The sequence below is a fragment of the Cebus imitator genome, unplaced genomic scaffold (genome assembly GCF_001604975.1).
Source record: "Cebus imitator isolate Cc_AM_T3 unplaced genomic scaffold, Cebus_imitator-1.0 Scaffold39, whole genome shotgun sequence".
In the NCBI taxonomy this organism is placed as follows: domain Eukaryota; kingdom Metazoa; phylum Chordata; class Mammalia; order Primates; family Cebidae; genus Cebus; species Cebus imitator.
This window is the reverse complement of record NW_016107354.1, coordinates 4,650,375-4,671,339: the sequence shown is the minus strand read 5'-3', so window position 1 is coordinate 4,671,339 and position 20,965 is coordinate 4,650,375. Positions and strand designations below refer to the sequence as shown.

General features: G+C 35.4%; 1 protein-coding gene across 6 annotated transcripts in view; it reads right to left on the bottom strand.

The window, feature by feature from the left end:
• The window catches only part of PDE3B (phosphodiesterase 3B), a 204,505-nt gene that overhangs the window by 75,878 nt on the left and 107,662 nt on the right, over positions 1-20,965 (bottom strand). For all 6 annotated transcript variants that reach the window (XM_017525608.2, XM_017525604.2, XM_017525607.2 and 3 more), the window contains exon 2: positions 10,707-10,757. In XM_017525608.2, the coding sequence (XP_017381097.1) occupies positions 10,707-10,757 (51 nt within the window). The remainder of the gene's footprint in view (positions 1-10,706; positions 10,758-20,965) is intronic.

Here is a 20,965-nt window from a genome sequence, read left to right as displayed (position 1 = left end):
CTCCTGCTGTGTTTTTGAGATCCATCAGGTTATTTACGTTCTTCTCTAAACTGGTTATTTTAGTTAGCAATTTGTCTAATCTTTTTTCAAGGTTATTTGCCTCCTTGCCTTGGGTTAGAATGGTCCTTTAGCTTGGAGGAGTTTGTTATTACCCACCTTCTGAAGCCTACTTCTGTCAATTTGTCAAACTCATTTTCCATCCAATTTTGTTCCCTTGCTGATGAGGAGTTGTGATCCTTTGGAGGAGAAGAAGCATTCTGGTTTTTAGAATTTTCAGCCTTTTCAAACCAGTTTCTCCCTCATCTTTGTGGATTTATCTACCTTTGGTCTTTGATGTTGGTGACCTTTGAATGGGGTCTCTGAGTGGACATCCTTTTTGTTGATATGGATATTATTCCTTTCTGTTTGTTAAGTTTTCTTTCTAACAGTCAGGCTCCTCTGCTGTAGGTCTGCTGGAATTTTGCTCAATGTCCACTCCAGACCCTGTTTGCTTGGGCATCACCAGCAGAGGCTCCAGAACAGTGAAGATTGCTGCCTGTTCCTTCCTCTGGAAGATTTGTTTCAGAGAGGGACCCACCAGATGCCAGCCAGAGCTCTCCTAGATGAGGTAGCTATCAGCCCCTACTGGGAGATGTCTCCTAGTCAGGATACACAGGGGTCAGGGACCCACTTGAAGGGGCAGTCTGTCCCTTATCAGAGCTCCAATGCTGTGCTGGGAGATACGCTGCTCCCTTCAGAGCTGTCAGGCAGGGAGGTTTAAGTCGGCTGAAGTTGTGCCCACAGCTACCCCCTCCCCCAGGTGCTCTGTCCCAGGGAGATAGGGGTTTTATCTATAAGTCCCTGTCTGGGATGCTGCCTTTTTTTCAGAGATGCCCTGCCCAGAAAGGATTCTAGACAGACTGTCTTGCTGCAGAGGCCTTGCTGAGCTGCAGTGGGCTCTGCCGAGTTCGAACTTCCACAGTGGCTTTGTTTACACTGTGAGGGGAAAACTGCCAACTCAAGCCTCAACAATAGTGGACGCCCCTCCCCCCACCAAGCTTAATCGTCCCAGTTCTACCTCAGACTGCTGTGCTGCCAGCAAGAATTTCAAGCCAGTGGATCTTGGCTTGCTGCACTCCATAGGGATGGGACCCGCCGAGCCAGACCACTTCGCTCCCTGGCTTCAGCTCCCCCTTCCAGGGGAGTGAAGGGTCTGTCTTGCTGGCATTCCAGGTGTCACTGTTGGGGAGGGGGGGAGCTTCTGCCACTAGCTCAGTGTCTGCGCAAATGGCTGCCCAGTTTTGTGCTTGAAACCCAGGGCCCAGGTGGTGTAGGCATCAGAGGGAATCTCCTGGTCTGCCGGTTGCAAAGACCATGAGAAAAGCGCAGTATCTGGGCCAGAATGCACCATTCTTCCTATTACAGTCTCTCACAGCTTCCCTTGGCTAGGGGAGAGAAATTCCCTAACCCCTTGTATTTTCCAGGTGAGGTGACTTCCCACCTGCTTCAGCTTGCCCTCTGTGGGCTGCACCCACTGTCCAACCAGTCCCAATGAGATGAACTGGTACCTTAGTTGGAAATGCAGAAATCACCCACCTTCTGCATTGATCTTGCTGGGAGCTGCAGACCAGAACTGTTCCTGTTCAGCCATCTTGCCAACAGCTTTTAAAGACCTGTTCCTCTGTTTTTTCTTGCTTTTCTTGGGTTACAGAAACTTTTTTATGATTCCATCTTGATTAATTTATAGAGTTTTTGAGTGTATTACATTATATAGTTTTCTTAGCAGTTGCTCTTGGCAACACAATGTACATATGTGACTTATCACAGTCTACTGGTACCAACATTTTACTACGTTGAGTGAAGTGTGAAAACCTTACTACGAGTTAGGTCTCTACCTTGCCTACTTTTAAGTATAATTGTCTTGTCTTGAGTATCAGATGATGTGATCATTTTTGTTGCAATCATCAAATATGATTCATGAAACTCACAAGAAGGATAGTCTATTATAGTCTCACACTATTACTTCTCGTGTCATTGTTCTTTCTTCTTTCCTGTTACTCCAAGATTCTTTTTTTATAATTTCCTTTCTGTTTAAAGCAGTGGTTCCCTAACCTTTCTGGCACCAGGGATAGGCTTTGTGGAAGACAATTTTGCCACAGGCTGGGTGGGGGTGTGAGGAGATGGTTTCAGGATGAAATTGTTCCACCTCAGATCATCAGGCCTTAGATTCTCATAAGGAATGCACAACCCCAAATCCTTTGCATGTGCAGTTCACAATAGGATTTGTGCTCTGTTGAGAATCTAAAGCAGCAGCTGATCTGACAGGAGGCAAAGCTTAGGCGGTAATGCTCATCTGCCCACTGCTCATCTCTGGCTGTATGGCCCCCTTTCTAACAGGCCACAGACAAGTGCTGGTTGGTGATCCCTGGTTTAAAAAACTTCCTTTCGTCTTTCTTGCAAGGTAAATCTCTTAGTGACAAATTCATTTTGTTTTCCTTCATTTCACAATATTTTCCTCTTCATTCTTAACTAATACTTTTGTTGGATATAGAATTCACAGCCGTTTTCTTCCAGCACTTCAAAAGTGTTCTGCTGCTTCCTTCTGGCTTTCAATGGTTTTAAATGAGAAATCTGCTATTATTTAAATTGGTGTTCCCCTATAGGTCATGTGTTGTTTCTCTCTGGATGGATGCTTTTTAAGATATTTTCTTTGTCTTTAGCTTTCACAAGTTGTGACATGTCTTAGAGTAGATTTTAAGGAGTTGATGCTATTTGGGGTTCAGAAACCTTCTTGAATCTGTAGGATTATGTTTTTGGCTAAATTTGGGAAGTTTTCAGCCATTACTTCTTCAAAACTCTTTCAATTGCACCCTCTTTCTCCTTCTCAAACAATAATAATACAAATGTTGGTTCTTGGATACTGCCCAGCAAGTCCCTAGGGCTCTGTTCATTCTGTTTCTGTTTTCTCTATCTTGTAAAAAATTGGGTAAATTCTATTGATCTTTCCTTAAGCTCACAGATTCTATCCTTCTGACATCACTCTGTTATTCATCTCATCCAGCAATTTTAAATTTCTATCATTTTATTTCTCAGCTCTATAATTTCCATTTGTTTCTTTTTTATAACTAATATTTCTTTTGCTAATATTTTCTTTCTTTTTCCATTTGTTTCAAGACACTTTGTAATTATTTGTTAGAACATTTTTATGATGTTCGCTTTAAAAATCCTTGCCAGATAACTCCAAATCTGATTCATCTTAGGGCTGTCACTGCTTTTTCTTGTTCAAGTTGTGATTTTCTTGGTTTTGGTATGATGGGTGATTTTTTATTCTATCCTCAATATTTTGGCTACAACTTACAAGACTCTAGGTCTACTGAAATCTTTGACATTAAAAGGCAGCCTCCTCATTTAGGTTTATCATGCAGGCCCTGGCCTACTTTTGTGGGCTGTCCTTCTGATGACAATTTAATTTTCAAAGCATTCACAATCATTTTGGTCTGTTTGATTTTTTTTTTTTTTTTTTGGTGCCCCTAGGGTTCCCACTAGCCCATATTCATGCCTTAGGGTTGGGGGAGAGACAGCTTCCTCAGGTTGTGCCATCTGGTACCTTGTCGGGGGAGAACAGAGTGTCCAGGCACAGGAACAAAGAGCACTTTCTGGGCTAGGCATTTGTAAGGATATCCCCTTTGCCAGTTATCTCTCAGTGGGGAAGGGAAGTCTCATGCTCAGGAGGGAAGGAGAATGCTTCTCCCTGGCCACTGATTGCCAGTGACTCCAAATCAATTCTCCCATGCCAGAGCCACCAGCCTTGCTTAGTGTTGTTGGCAGGACTCTTGTTTAATCTGGGGGAAAGAATGAGCTTATCTGTGTCACCTTATGTTGTCGGGTTGAGAGTGGAGGCCTAGACCACCTTTTGCTGTTGGGTATGAGTTGTAAGAGACTCTGGCACTGGTTGTTTCTCCTGTACTAGGGTCCCTAGCCAGTCTGCCTTCCTCTTTCCACTTTTCACAGTTCTCACTTGATTACCTCTTACATCATTTCCAGAGTTAATAACTGTACTTAGCAAGAAGGAAAAGAGACAAATATGGTAACACATGCAAAGCATATAAAGTAATGAATAGTACATATAACTGAGGGTAAAAGTAGTACTGTTATTATTATTAGAAAGTGATGAGACAAAAATACAGACAAAATGGCATCACAGTTCAAAAGAGGTATAGAAAACTTCCATTTGGATGGTAACAGAAATTTTATGGAAGGGGTAGCATTTGAGCTGGGCCTTAAAAAATTGGTAGGATTATATTTATAAATGTTAGGGGAGAATAACTGTTTACAATAAAACAAAACAAAAATGTACTGGGGGAGTGTACTACACAAAATGTACACAGTATAAATAAAAGTATAAAAGTGGTAAAATACAATTTTTAGGTGGTAAAATCATGCTGTACAGGGAACGTGAAATTATTAAAGTACAAATTATATAAGAGAGCAATGAAAAACAGGTTGGAAGGGCATGTTGGGACCAAATTTTTGAGAATATTGGATTCCAACCTACGTAATATGAGTAATAAAGGATTGTATATAATAGATTTTGAACAGCCTGCTGAAAAAAGAAAATAAAGTAAGTTAGGGAAAAAAACGACGTGATAGAACCCAGTGCAACTTTAAAGAGGATAGTTAGGGTATGCAGAAAGCAATGCTTATATAAAGACATGACAAGGTGTGGGAAATAAGCATTCCAGGCAGAGAGACTAGCAAGTGCAAAGAGCTGAGGCAGAGGCCTGTCTGACTTGTTTGGGAAATAACAAGGAAGGCAGTGAAGCTGGAAAGAGTAACTGAAGGAGAAAGTAGTAGAAGACAAAGAGAGAGAAGTAAAAGAGAGTAAAGGAGGGAACCACGTTGTGTAAGTTCTTTAACATACATGACAAAGGCTTTTACTCTGGGTGAAACAGGAGAGAAGTGAGCAAGGATAGAGTGATATGATAATCTACGTCAGATTAAATTATATATTTAAATTATTTGCTGCAATTTTAAAAGTTGAACTTAAATTCCTATCTCCCGTTCACTTATATTTGACAAAATCTTGATTGTTGTACAGAAAATTAAGAATAGTTTTTGTGTTTTAAATGGTTATTGAAAAAGAAGAGGAGTGGGAAGGAGAAGAGGAAAAAGAGAAGGAGAAACAGCAGTAGGGGCGGCAGAAGGTAGCAATGACCATTTGTTTCTTACAAACACTAAAATATTTACTCTCTGGATTTTTAAAGAAAAAAAATGCTGATTCCTGCCTTACACTACAAGTTCAGCTTAGTATTTATTATTGTTGAAATTTATATAATATTGTCTCACATTTTTATTGAGTACCAGGCACATATTAATCAGTCCTTTTAGGGAACTGGTATTAATCTCAATGTGTAGATGAAGAAATAGGTTCAGAATGCCTTAAGAGGCTTGCCTAATTTTCCAGCTAAGAGGGACTGGTTTGTGTCAGACCAACTCTTCTGTCTAGAACAACTAGAAAAGCTGAAAAAAATATAAACAGCATACATTTCAAGGCTTCAAAATACAACCAGACAGCCAGGGCATAAAAGGCCAAGAACCCAGAATTAAGAGAAAAGATTGAAAGAAACACAACATTCTGTTCTACTCTTTTCCCTCTAGGAATTTTCTGCTGAGTCATAACCTGCATAGAGCAGAGAGGATGAGAAGCACAAAAGAGGCCAGAAATCAGTAGAGATCTATAATCCCAAGGGGCTGGGAGACCAAAATTGGAGTTCAGAGCTATGAAAACAGGGAGGGCCAAACAAGTTCCCAAAGTGATGAGAAAAACAAAGTAGTGAGCTTCAATTCAGACCTGCTTTTCCTCTAAAGGCATTTGCTAATTTAGTGGCCAAGAGAGAAATAAACCAAGTAGACATCCTCAAAAAGATTTCTATTTTGAAAGTAAAATAGGGCTTTCAGTAGTCTCACAAATGCTGGAAGGAACAACAATAGAAAAAGGAATTCCTAGAAAAACACAAGTAATTCAATTGTTAGAAGAAAAGATGGAAAACCTAAATGGCACTAAAACTATTAAAGAAATTGAATCCATAACTTAAAATTTGTCCACAAAAAAATCCTCCAAGGTGAGATAGCTTTACCAGAGCATTCTTCCAAACATTAAAGGAAAAAATATCAATTCTTAATCTTACCCAGCTTTTCAAGAAAATAGAAAATGTAAATATCCCACCTTATTTTATTTTGGTATCAAGGTTCTTGATAACCATGATACCAATATAATGCCAAGAACATTATGAAAAGTAAGAATTTATGGCCAACAATCTCTCATAAACACAAATTCAAAAAAATTTTTTTTTAAATTAACAAACAGAATCTAATGATACATTTTTTTAAAAAAAAACACAATCAATCAAATTTACTTTATCTGTGAATACAGGGATGGTTTAACACACAAATTAAACAATGTAATTCACCACATTAGCAGAATAAGTAGAAAAAAATTCCTGAATCATTTGAATAGATGCAGAAAAAGCATCTGATGAAATTCCACATCCACTCATGACTTAAAAAGAGAAAAAAAAGTCCTTAGTAAGCAGGATTAGAATAAAACTTCCTTAATCTGCTAAAGGGTATCTACAAAAAACATTAGTGGTGATATGTTGAACATTTTCTCTCTGAGTTCATGAACAAAAACAAGGCTGCCCACTCATACCACTTCGATTTAACACTGCATTGAAGGTCCTAGACAGCACAATAACATGAGAAAAAGAAAAAAAAGGCACAGGTTTGGAAATAAATAAATAAATCCATCTTTGCAGATAATATTATTGTGTACTTAAAGACTCGAAGAATCTGCAAATAAGCTATTAGAATTAATAAGTAAATTTAGCAAGGTTCCTGGATACAAGGATGAATATATTAAAAAATGACCTGAATTTCAATGAAGCAGCATAAACTATTAAAAACATAAACTTTAAATAAATTGATACCTTTTTTACAATTCCTTTGCAATATTAGAAAATCTAATATCTAGGAATAAATATAACAAAATATATGCAGGACTTCCACTCTGAAAACTTAATAGAGATAAAGATGACTCAAATAGGTGAAAATACCATATTCATGGGCTGAAGGTCTCAACATTATAAAGATGTAATTCTCCCTAAATTGATAAAGTCAGTAAAATAATCAATCTAAATCCTTCCACGATTTTTTTGTACATGGAAATTGTAAAATTTATTCTCAATTTTGTATGAAAACACAGAGAACCAAGAATGGCCAAGATGACTTTTAAGAACAAAGCTGAAAAACTTATACTGTGAGATATCAAGATGTATTATAAAGCTGCAATGATTGAAGTAGTGAATATGGTATCAGTGTTCAAGGACAGACAAGCTGATCGATGGACAAAAACAAAAAGTCTGGAAACAAATCCACACATATATGGTCACTTGATTTACAACAGAGGTGACAATACAGTGCAAAGAAGAAAGAATGTTTATTTTTTTAAAACTGGAACTTGGTCAATTGGAAATACATATTGAAAAAAATGTATCTTGAGATATATATCACATCATACAGAAAAATCAATTCCAGATGCATTGTAAGTCTAAAGATTGAAAGTAAAAAATAAACTTCTAGAAAGTAACGGAAGATAATCTTCATGACCTTGATGGTAGACAGCGTTTTAAACAAGATACACAAAAAAATCACTAATCAAAGTATATGACTGATAAATTGGGACTACATTAAAATATAGAGTATTTTCATCAAAAGATATAATAATCCACAGACTGGGAAAAAAATTTTTCAATACATATTAATATATGTATAAATAATATATATATAATATATTTATATATATATATAATATATATAAATAATAGATATATAAATACATGTATCATACACACACACACACACACACACACAAAACTACATATATACATGTTCAGAATACACAAAGAATTCCTACTTATTGCTAAGTAAAAGATAGAAAACTGGACAAAAGACCTGAGCAGAGAATATCTGGATACCCAGTTAACATATGAAAGGCTCTTGAATCATCTAATTAGTGAAATACAAATACAGTCATGCATCGACAGGATCTATTATTGACAGGTTTCTACATAGGCTTCACTATAATTTTATTGACCAGTATTGTATATGCAGTCTATCACTGGCCAAAACGTTATTATGGAGCTCATGACTTTACTCAAACCCAAGACACTGTGACACAGCTACCAGAATGATTTAAAAGAGACACCACCAACTGTTGGCAAAGATGTGAAACAACTGGAACTTTCACACATTGCTGATGGTTAGGTAAAAGTTAATAAGACTTTTTGTATTTTCAAGAAATTATCATGCCTGTAATCCCAGAACTTTGAGAGGCTGAGGCAGGCAGATTACATGAGGTCAGAAGTTCGAGACCAACCTGGCCAACATGGTGAAACACCATCTCTATACTGAAAATACAAAAATTAGTCAGGTGTGGTAGCACACACCTGTAATCCCAGCTACTCAGGAAGCGGAGGCAGGAGAATTGCTTGAATCCAGGAGTCAGAGGATGTACTGAACTGAGATCATGACACTACACTCCAGCCTGGGTGACAGAGTGAGACTCCGTCTCAAAAAAAATAAGAAAAAAAATATTATCTAGTGCTATCTACTTAAAGCGAACATATGCATGCATATGGCTAGCAATTCACTCCAAAATATATACCCAAGAAAAGACATCAAGAGTGTGCCAACAGCATTACTTGCAATAGCCAAAAAACTGAAAATAAAATAAATGTCCATCTAGTCTAGAATAAATACGTTGCAGTAGATTCATTCAATGGAATACTAGCTAGAATGAAAATGGATTACTGCTATGTGCTATAATATAAATTAATCTCACAGGTGAAATTTTGAAGGAAAAAAGCAAAACAAAACACATAATGGATTCAATCTATTTAAAATTCAAAAACAAGAAAAACTAAGTTGTAATGGCAAAAATCAGGAGTGACATAATGCTTGAAGAAAGTTGATGACTAGAAAGGGAGCATCGGGGGCTTTAAGGATGCTGAATTCTTCAGCTAAATGATTTATGAAATAGGGTCTCACTCTGTCACCCAGGCTGGAATGCAGTGGTGTGATCACAGCTCACTGAAGCATGAACTCCTGAACTCAAGCAAACCTGTTGTCTCAGGCTTCCAAGTAGCTGAAATTACAGGGATGCGCACCATTCCCTGATAATTTTATTTATTTTATTTTTTGTAGAGACAGGGGTCTCATGGCCCAGGCTGATTTTGAACTACTGTCCTCAAGTTCTCCTCCCACCTCAGTCTTCCAAAATGCTTGAATTACAGGCATGAATCACCATGTCCTTCAATTTTTTATGAAGATTAGAAAAGGAAAGAGAGAAAAGGAAAAATGATAGAGGTGCCTAACACACACCAGTCCACTCTGACTATAAGGCATATTTAGATTTTTATCAGTAATTGAGATATTATTTTAATTAAAAACTGAGGATCTTGGTGAATATAAATGATGATGAAGCCCAACATGTAGGTCAAAGAACCAATTCCTTTTAGGTAAGACGTGGCCTTCTCCTTGATTTCATATGACTGCAATAGTTACATTATTTTACTCACCAAAGTCCAGAGAATATTTTTATGGGCTACTGTGGTTTTATTTTTATGGGCTATTGTGGTTATTCCATTCACAGTTTAAAAATATAAATCAGCTATTCGAAGGAACATTCATTTTTTTAAAAATTAGTGTTCGGCAACTACTAAATAAATATAATAAATGTATAACATTTCTATAACAAAAATGATTTAACATTTACCAATGTTTAGCCATTACTGTGACAAAACATCAGGTTTTGAAACAGCATATGACACATAATAATACAATTTTTATAGAATATACAAATATATTCATCATAATGAGAAAGATCAATAAAGATACACAACAAAAGTTAACACAGTTATTACTTAATGTTTTATGAGTGATTTTTCTTTTTTTATTTCTATTTTCATTTTACCTGACATAAACATATATTACGTAGGTGTTCAAAAAATTAATCTTAAAAAAGTACATATATTATTCCATTTGTGTATATATAAAGTTCAAAAATAAACAAAACTAATTACTAGAAGTCAGGAGTTATCTTTGGGGACATAGGTAATGACTGGAATTGGCATAAGTGAGGCTTCTGAGATACTGGTAATATTCTATTTCTTCATTTCAATACTAGTTACATGGGATGTTTAACTTGTGAAAATTGAGCTGTATACTTTTCTGCATGTATGTTGTAATTCAATAAAAAGTTTACCAAAAAAATGAAAGTTGGGTATCTTTACTTCCCTAATAAAATATTTTGACAATTGCTTTGCTTTGTCTCAGATATGGCCTTCAATCTATTTTTTCTCCTTTAGAGATCAGTGGTCCACATCAGAAAAGAAAAAAAACTCATCCTTAATATAGAAATATTAGTTGATTCTGAGCCCAGACAACATAAGCAATATTTTTCGTAACAATTTACATAAATTTGCTTTTTTATCATTTTCTTTTTCTCTTAAAATTAAAATGTATTTTTTAAAAATCTACCTCAATGAAGGTTCTGGTTAACTTATTAGTTTAGCTAAAGAAAATCTTATGGCATAGAAATATTGTGAATGTAACTTTAAATGTCAAAAGTTTCATCACAGATATTAGTTAGTGATATTACTTATACTTACTTGATAATGAGGCTTATACCATTGCTTTAAGTCCCAATCCCAAAGAATCATCTGGAGGGGAAAAAAAGAAAACTTGGTTACAAACCAGAAATAAATAAACAAGTATATGTGAAGACAAAATGCAGCATTTTCTATTATAATTATCTAATATAGCTCAAAATCTGGAAGAGATATTGGAATGGTGAGAATAAAAATTACCTCTAGATAGAATATTTCATTAATTAATACAATCCGTAATTGAGAAATCGAAAGAATAAAGAACTACCACAGTAAAGCAACTAAAACAAGCCATATTAACCTTCAAATATTTATGACCACAAAAAGGAAAATATAAATCCAAAATCACATTGTTACTAAAAATAAAAGAAAAATTACATACGATCAGATATTCTCTGCCTCCCCACCATCCCCAAAGGCCCATCATTCATCTTAAAACCACTGTCAAATAAGTGATACTATTTTCTTACCAATAAGGTACTTCAAAAACATTTTGAAAAGCTTGCTGTCCTTGGGGTTACATTAAGTATAAAGGAATGGATTTATAAAAAGCAGCCCATACCACTTTTGATACTCAGATAATTAGCGATTGTTTTCCTGTCTGTCTCCTTGATTGCCTGGGCTATCAGCGGTAACTTTAGTCCCAGGCTAGTTTTTCCCTGCACTTCTTCTTAACAAGCTTTTTGGCTGCTTCCCAATCCAATATAGAAGTCACTATGACCAAGGAGATAAAATTAATTTCAATTTAGGAAGCTATAACTGCCAACTATCATCAATTCTAAATTTCTTTGACATTTACTGAGTTAATATATAGGTCTTCTCCTTTTGCTTAAATAATTCATTGTAACAGCTATTTTGTATGTAACTTTCAAACCATATTGAATATCAGCCCAGTTAATCTATAATATAATCATATAATTTCTATATACTGAACTATTTGTGTTGTTTCTTGCCCTTCAGGCTTAAGTTTTCTGGTTGCAAAAGATCTTATTTGGGGTTTTGCACGCTACCTAAGGTCTCTATGGCATATTCTTTGCTTTTTGTTTTATAAACCTTTAAAATGAAACAAAAAAAATTAGCTCAAAGGGTACTGGCAGGGTCCTGGCAGGATTTGGTTAGTGGACTAGTTTGCTGACTCATATTTTATATAATACACCCATGCTTAATCACTCAAAAAACTGTCAATTATCATTTTCACAATCTCCTCATCAACATCCTTGCAGAAGATAATTTCTTTCTTGCTAGTGAAGAAAAATCTATTTCTTCACAAAGAATATTCAGACACAATACAATCACTTAGAAGACTCATGAACCAGTGCCCACAAAATGGTTCTGGAGTAACTACATGCAAAGTATACCACATTAAGGTATGCTCATTAAATTTAAGCAATATTTTATATGGTCCTAAAAAGATCCTGATATAATTATTTCAGGTTGTGATTTAATCAGCATATAATCTAGATTCTAGAGACACTAATTATTGCAAATTAAGATGTTAATAGCTTCCTAAAAATGCTCCTTAAGGTTAAGATAAACTAAATCCCTAAGTTCCTTTATTGTTATGATCCATTTTCCTCCATTCTATTCTTATAAATACGGCTTTTTAGACCCAACTGCAATACTTTACTTCTGCCCTTATATTAGCCTGTCAGTTTCTTTGGAGATTGAGAATGTCAACTACCCTATTCTCCATTCCTCCCATTAACATGACATCCCTAAATCTGATGTTTTCTTAAGTTCATGAATAAATGTCTAGAATAGGACAGGAGTGAAAACAAAGCCATACAATGTGTCACTAAAAATCACCTATGAGACAGGCATCAATGAATTAATTTGCATTCTCAATCTACAAACTTGCCTAACTGTACTATTATCTGATCCATACTTCTATACTTCTTCCACAATGATACCATCAAACAGAGACAAATACTTGTATACCTTATTTCCCTGATTCATTACTCTTAGTAAAATTACATAAAGGGGTAGACAATTGGGAAAAAAAAAAAATATATATATATATATATACATATGAACCTGGGTTGGGGGTTGTAATGAAAATACAGTGGAGAAACACTGATATAAAGTAGTCCTGCTGCTTGCTTATAAGAGCAATCCCATCTTAGCTTATATTCTGTGAAATTTCCCTAATGCATTTAAACAATTACAAGGCTGCCTATGCAGAAGAAAGCCTGCTAACATGAGAAGGAACGTACACCCTATATTAACTGGACTCTCAAAGGTCTCCAAAAATCTTACAGTGTACAATGCTTTTTTTCTCTGCTTGCTCTCTTTAGATCTCTCTACTGTAGCATTTTGTATTACAATACTATAGTATTACAATATTACAGACCATCTCCCTCAATAAATTCACTCCTGCTGGCCCCTTATCCCATCATCATAGTTTTCTCTCACTTGTACTCACTAGGCTGGCTTTGAATAAATTCTTAAGCAACAGCCCAATCTTACGTGTAGTCACTTTCTCTAGGATGAAAATTACATTACCCTAAAGCAGCAGGTCTCAGTGTGAAATCCCCTTCATACTAGGTATTGAAAGCAGATACAGAGAAAGCCACAAAGAGCTAGCAGACTGCCTTCTGTGTAATTTGAACTAGAATATTAGTGATTTTGAGAAAACAATTTTCTTCATAAGTAGTAGAAGATCAATGACCCAGGAATTCCACAGTTAGGTACACATCTTAGAGCAGTATTCAAAGTGTGGTCCATAACAAGATAAATACAAAAATTCAAAGTAAAGGCTCATATAATTTTATAGCAATTTAACATTGGTGAGACATTTTTAGTGTATTTTACAAAAGCATCAAGCTACAACAGATCAGGGAAAAACCCAAGCTTGGTCCTTTGCTACAGTTTGACAGGAGACAAAAAGAATGCACATAGCTGCAGGGTCCAGGGAGTAGCAAAAAAACTAGATCCAATCCAAATGTTCATCAACAATAAAATGGAAAAATTTTGGTATATTCATACAATGGTATACAGCAGTGAAAATTAATGAAGTACATACAACTACATAGTATATGGATGGATCTCAGAAACCAAACATTGAACAAGAAAAGCAAGTCACAGACAGATAATAAAGTATAACTTCACTCATTCAAAATGAAATACATATTGTGATATACTTATTAGGAATAAAAACATATGGTAAACTGTAAAGAAATTTAGGATGGTGATTATCTTTAAAAGAGAAAGGAGTAAACCAGATCCAGGAGTGACACACAGGAAACTTCAATGTTAATGGTAATGTTCAAAAATAATAGTAATGGTGGGTTGATGGTGTCTGTTTCTTTAGTCTCTATACTTTATGCATATTTCATAAATACTTGTTTGGCTTTAATTAAAAGTTAAGATGAATTTAGGAAGGTAAGGAAGTAGAGAAAGTGACTAGTGAAAACTCTTGAAAAACTGTGCTGTAAAGGCAAGAATGAAATGAAACAGTTAGAAAAAAATGTGGGAATAATACTTTTTTTTTTAACGTGGTAGATTCTAAAGCATGTTTGTACTTGATAGGAATAATCCCCGACAGTGGAAGAACTAATGACAGGATAAAGGGAGAAATATGCAAAGAGCAAATACTTAATGAAAATATTGCTAAATGTCTCTATAATATTAGATTACATATATTTATACACAAAATATATATATTTTTTAAACAGATAAAATTTTGAACTGGGACACAGTAAGAGTATTAGTTATTATTTATCAAATTATGATGTCAGTCACTAGTTGTTCCTCAGTGTCCTGGAATATTTAGAGGGAAAAAAGGAAACAATTTAGTTTGCATATATTTCATAATTATAAAATATAAGGGTAATTTTGATTTCCACAGAAATCCTATTATTATCTTAAAAACATTATATTCTTAAAAACTGAAAAGATTCTCTAAGACCTGTATTATTCTAAAAAAGAACAATCATCTTACCTAAAGCATTTTCATGTTATTTGAATATTATTTATATCTTTTAAATTTGCATTCTTCTCATTGTGTTGCATTATATTTCCCAATCAAAAAAAATAAATAAATGGCTCAAAATTGGTTTTCTAAAGCCTAAGGTATTGATTAAAAAAAAAAAAAAAGAGGTAACATAAACAACTCAGAAAAAACGTTAAGCCTAAATCAAGAACAGGACGCTAATGCAAACAGAATATAAATCTGTAGATGTGATAATACCACACAAAGAGATAAAAACAAAAATTTTACTAGGACATACAACAGCAACTATCTGAAAGCTGGATTGCTTTTTGACTGGTAATTCGTTTACCCTATATTCTTCTGCATGTTGTCTACTTTGAAACTTTATCAAATAGTGACATGAAGCTATGGAAAGTTTTCAAACAAAATATAAAAACCTCTTTGGTAAATGAATACACTTTTTCTAGAATAAGCACAAAATACTTTCATACATGAAACTGAAGATTTTTGTTCCTAAAAGAGACAAAAACTACACAGACACCATTCAGATTCGATGCTCTGCATAGCAAGAGCATAAAAAAAGATAGACCATTGCTAAGAGATTTATAAACTATCAGCCACACAAATGATAAACATTATGTTGAAAGAAAGAACAGGTACTTTACTGCTGGATAAATGCACTGAAGTGCAGAGTCCAAATCAGCTCTTGGTTTATATGTAATATACATGAGGAAATAGCAGACAACTTTTTATGCATTTACTTCTGAAAAACACATACTACAAAAGGTGATTTTTTTCCTACTTAATATTTATTTTGTAAACTATGATACAGACTGGGAAACATGTATTGAAATCAGTCCTGAGAGAAAAAAATCAGTTGTCTGTACAGCAAACAAAAGCTTTGCTAAGCAATGAGTGCTACACTAACTGCAAATCTATACACCCTGTTGTTTTTTTCCTCACAGAAAGGGGCTGGTGGTTAAAATTATTATACTGAGTATAATTCAATGTTAAAGAAATGGCGTAAATGTACATGCACTCAATTTTTGGATAGAGTATACATGTTTTCAGTGTGCTGTGAAAAAACTGAGCAAATATAAAAATATTTAAAAGCAAATAAAAAATGTAAAGAGCAAAAAGTGCTTTTTTTCAATAAAATGCAAAAGCCTCTATTTCTTAAACTTTCAAGTATGATAATGTCCACCAATTTAGCAAGTGAACCAGCCTTGAGTCTTCAGTAAGCAATCTCTTAATTCTGGAGTCCATGTTTAATCTGAGTATTCAGAACCAACAGCCAAAAAACCCCTGCTGCCTTTCCTCATAAATTATAATTTTGGTTGGATTTTTCCAATTCGAGAGAAATAGAGATGAGAAAAAAATATGATATAGAATGAACTTACAACAAGCAGCCTATTTACTCAACACTGAGCTAAACATAGATACCTTTAATATTGCAAATAATGTATGCTGATATAAAATATTTTGATTTTTTAGTTTTCAAAAATTGTGATGAATTCTTTTTTATACATTTACCTTAAGTTGGTGGGTAGCTACCATGCATACTGAATGCATAGTTGGTGATACATGTATATTAAGAGTTTCAAGAAATATTGGTTGAAGCACTCATTCCTCCTGTATAATAAAATGTAGCTCTTTTAAACTTATACTTCCAAGTAGACAGTAAATGCTCTGATGCACATTGATTCCAAGTCAGCAAAACTTTAGGCAGCTAAACCCCAGTACCAAAGTAGATCTTGTAAATAACTTAAAGAATTAAAAATAAAGCTAATTTTTTAATCGCAGTTTAAAAGAAAAAGTTATAGTGCTATCGTATGTTTTAAAAATTTAGTTCTATAAAACTATAAGACATCATTTAGTAAAAGCATAAAGTTTTAACTTGCTGTTTTTAGGGGCTTCCATTATTATATTTATCTGTTTCCTTCTGTGCTAATATATAATACACCACCAGAAATCATTATTTCTTTTCATACTATGGTTATTTGTTCAAAACTAATTAAGGAACAGTAACTTCTCTAAGTATTGCATACTATTAAAAATTTTTAAGCTGATTTGATTTAAGTGTACAGAAGACTATGCCTTTATTTAAATTCATTTTTTTCTCTATGGTTAAAAAGTTGAATCCTAATAAAAGTTTCTGTTTGAGTATGTTTCTAAGTCTAACATGCTCTACGGAGCTCTAAAAAACCACCAAAACCACAGTGAAACATCAGCAGCACAACCAGGAGATGTTATCAGGTTCAATTACGTCAATGAGGCTTTATTTCATTGTTCTCTACGTAGCCAAGAAGAAAAACATGTATGTGCCCTCAAATCAAACGTACAGAACTGTTATAATATGTGAAATTTAAAAGAATACTTACTATCGTATGGCTCTGAATTAACTGTTACAGCATCCTGTATTCTCCTAATTCTTGATAACATTTTACTTGAGTTTCACATATAAATCTATGCTAATTAAACTGATTGAATTTCAGTGTTTCCAGCTTCTTCTATGCCTTCCAGCTTAGGCTCAATAAAAAAAATCCACTTAACTCTTTGATTGTATTTAGCGAACATAAATCAAAAACAAATGAGTAGCCAAAAAGTTAAGCTAACTAAAGCTATATTTTCTAATTTTTTTTTTTCACTCTAGGGTGACAGGAAAATGCAGTTTATAGGACAGCAGGTCTGAACTGGCGCAGTGAGCGTGCATGCTTGCTTTCTTTTTCTTTCTTTTTTTTTTCAAAAAAAAAAGAAAGAAAAAAAGAATTATAAAGAGAGGAAGAAAGAGGAAGAGGAAGAGGGAGAGAGAGCGGGAGTGTTGCTTTATTGCCCAGGCTAGAATGCAGTCTAAAAATGGGTATTGAAAACCTCTTTTATGCAAATAATTGTGCTTAATAATGGAGACAGGAAAAAAAAATGAGGGAAGAAAATAATAAACAAATAGCCAACCAATATTTCATTTACATCTATAATTAGGTGTGATGTGGTACTGATAAGAGTGTATATTTTGTGTATTTAAAGTGGAGAGTTCTATAAATGTTTATTAAGTTTACTTGTTCCAGATCTGAGTTCAAGTCCTGGATATCCTTGTTAATCTTCTGTCTCGTTGATGTGTCTAATATTGATGTTGAAGTCTCCCACTATTATTGTGTGGGAGTCTAAGTCTCTTTATAAGTCTTATGTATCTAGGTGTTCCTGTATTGGGTGTATATATATTTAAGATTGTTAGCTCTTCTTGTTGCATTGATCCTTTTACCATTATGTAATATCCTTCTTTGCCTCTTTTAATCTTTGTTGCTTTAAAGTCTATTTTATCAGAGGCAAGAATTGCAACTCCTGCTTTTTATTTATTTATTTATTTATTTTTGCTTTCCATTTGGTTGGCAAATCTTTCTCCATCCCTTTGTTTTGAGTCTTTGTGTATCCTTGCATGTGAGATGGGTCTAGATGCAGCATACCGGTTTTGGCTGTGTCTTTTGATTGGGAGATTTAGTCGATTTAAATTTAGGATTAATAATAACATATGTGAGTTTAATACTGCCATTTGATGTTAGCTGGCTGTTTTGCCCATTAGTTAATGTAAATTCTTCATTATGTTGATGCTCTTTACTTTTTGGTATATTTTTGGAAAGGCTGATACTGGTTGTTCCTTTTTCAGAAGCTCTTGTAAAGCGGGCCTGGTGGTGATGAAATCTCTGAGTACTTGCATGTTCACAAAAGATTTTATTTTTCCTTCGCTTGTGAGGCTTAGTTTGGCTGGATATGAAATTCTGGGTTGAACGTTCTTTTTTTAAGGATGTTGAATATTGGCCCCCACTCTCTTCTGGCTTGTAGGGTTTCTACCGAGAGATCTGCTGTGAGTCTAATAGGCTTCCCTTTGTGGGTAACCTGACCTTTCTCTCTGGCTGCCCTTAGTATTTTCTCCTTCATTTCAACCCTGGTGAATCTGATGATTATGTGCCTTGAGGTTGGTCTTCTTGAGGAATATCTTTGTGGTGTTCTCTGTGTTACCTGGAGTTGAATATTGTCCTGCCTTGCTAGGTTGGGAAAGTTTTCCTGAATAATATCCTGGAGAGTATTTTCCAGCTTGGATTCATTCTCTTCGTCACATTCAGGTACACCTATCAAATGTAGATTAGGTCTTTTCACATAGTCCCATATTTCTTGGAGACTTTGCTCATTCCTTTTTATCCTTTGTTCTCTAATCTTGTCTTCTCGTTTTATTTCATTAAGTTGGCCTTCGACCTCTGATATCCTTTCTTCTGTTTGATCAATTCGGCTGTTAAAACTTGTGCATACTTCGCGAAGTTCTCGTGTTGTTTTTCAGCTCCGTTAATTCACTTATATTCCTCTCTAAATTGTCTATTCTGGTTAGCATTTCGTCAAACCTTTTTTCAAAGTTCTTAGTTTCTTTGCATTGGGTTAAAACAAGTTATTTTAACTCACAGAAGTTTCTTATCATCCATCTTTTGAAGCCTACTTCTGTTAATGGAACATACTCGTTCTCCATCAGGCCTTGTTCCATTGCTGATGAGGAACTGTGATCCCCTGTAGAGGGAGAGGCATTCTGATTTTGGGTATTCTCAGCCTTTTTAGGCTGGTTTCTTCCCTTCGTTATAGATTTATCCGTCTGTCGTCTTTGTAATTACCGACTTTCTAATTAGGTTTCTGAGTGGACGTCCAGCATGTTGATTCCCAGCACTGGAATCTGAGCAACCCACTGCACCAGCTAAAACAGCAGCGTTAAGATGATGGTGCTTTTCTGACTCTGCACCAAGAACCACCGCACAGAGGCGCCGGCAAAACCACCACGCCAGCCACAAGAGTCGCACTGGCGACCCATGGCGCTCCTCCGCTGGGAATCTCCTGGTCTGTGAGCAACAAAAATTCGTCTGAAAGTGTGGCGTCCTCTCGTTATCTGCGCTTTCACTGGGAGCTACAATTCCGAGCTGCTAGTGATCAGCCATCTTGGATCTCTCTCCTATTTTCTAATTGTTTAAAGTGCAAAGATAGTAACCTTGAACACTATGTAACAAAGAAATAACCCTATTCAGAAAAACTGAGAAGCAGAAAAAAAAAGAGTGTAGGGAGAGGGGGAGGAGACTAGTATTACTTGGAAACTGATGTCATTTACTATTCTTTCTAGTCAAATAATACAATGATGGTCATGGTGACTTAAACTGCATGCTGTGTACCAACACTATGTTAGGCACTTATATATTGTCCCTTTTCATCTTTACTAGAATTCTCTATGGTAAGCCTTATTTCCCCATTTTACAGATGACAAAACAAAGACTTCCCAAAGTTACATGATTAGTGACAGGGACAGAACTTAAATCTAGATCTGCCTAATTCGAAAGCTTTAAGGACTAACCATTATGCTGTAGCACCTTATATTTACCATTTAATAAACACTACTATATGCTAATAATGTAGCCAGTGCTTGTCAGCACATGTAACATCACAGCAACTTTGCAGTAGCCTCACTTTACATACGGAGAAGTTGAGGCTTAATGATCTTAGTGATTCTTTTTTTTTTTTTTTTGAGACAGAGTCTTACTTTGTCAGCCAGGTTGGAGTGCAGTGGCACGATCTCGGCTCACTGTGACCTCCACCTCCTGGGTTCAAGCAATTCTCCTGCCTCAGCCTCCCAAGTAGCTGGGACTACAGGCGCACACCACTGCGCCTAGCTAATTTTTGTATTTTTAGTAGAGACAGGGTTTCACTATGTTGTCCAGGATGGTCTTGATCTCTTGACTTTATGATCCATCTACCTCAGCCTCTCAAAGTGCTGGGATTACAGGTGTGAGCCACTATGCCCGGCCGAGGCTTAGTGATTCTCAGCATTTGTCTCCCACATCCATCTTTTGCCCTTCTCTGGACCCTAGGGATGGTGAACCCTATATTCTGCAACATGTACACAGCCTTGCAGATGGTTTCTGCTTATATTTAGCGAAAGGGGGTTAATAGCAGAAAAATGGACTTGAGGAGCAGAGAGAGATCAAGGTTACTTCTTCTCTGCTGCCTCCCCGCCTATGTACCATTGTCTCTGGCAACAACTATGTTCCTCCATGACTACAGCTCTTACAGCTGGTCCTTCCTTCATACCTTTGGCAAATACTAAACTAAAAATACCATGTCCATTCTTGCCTCTTCAGCTCCAGGTGAGGTAACAGCTTTCCATAATTGCTAGTTTCCAGTTGTCTTACCATGTCTTGATCGTTCCTTAACTCTGTTCATTTTCTCAAAGTAGACTCTTCATTAAAGCGTTTTTATTTGAACCACTTTTGAATGAATTTTATTTCTTGCTGGGCCACTAAATAATATA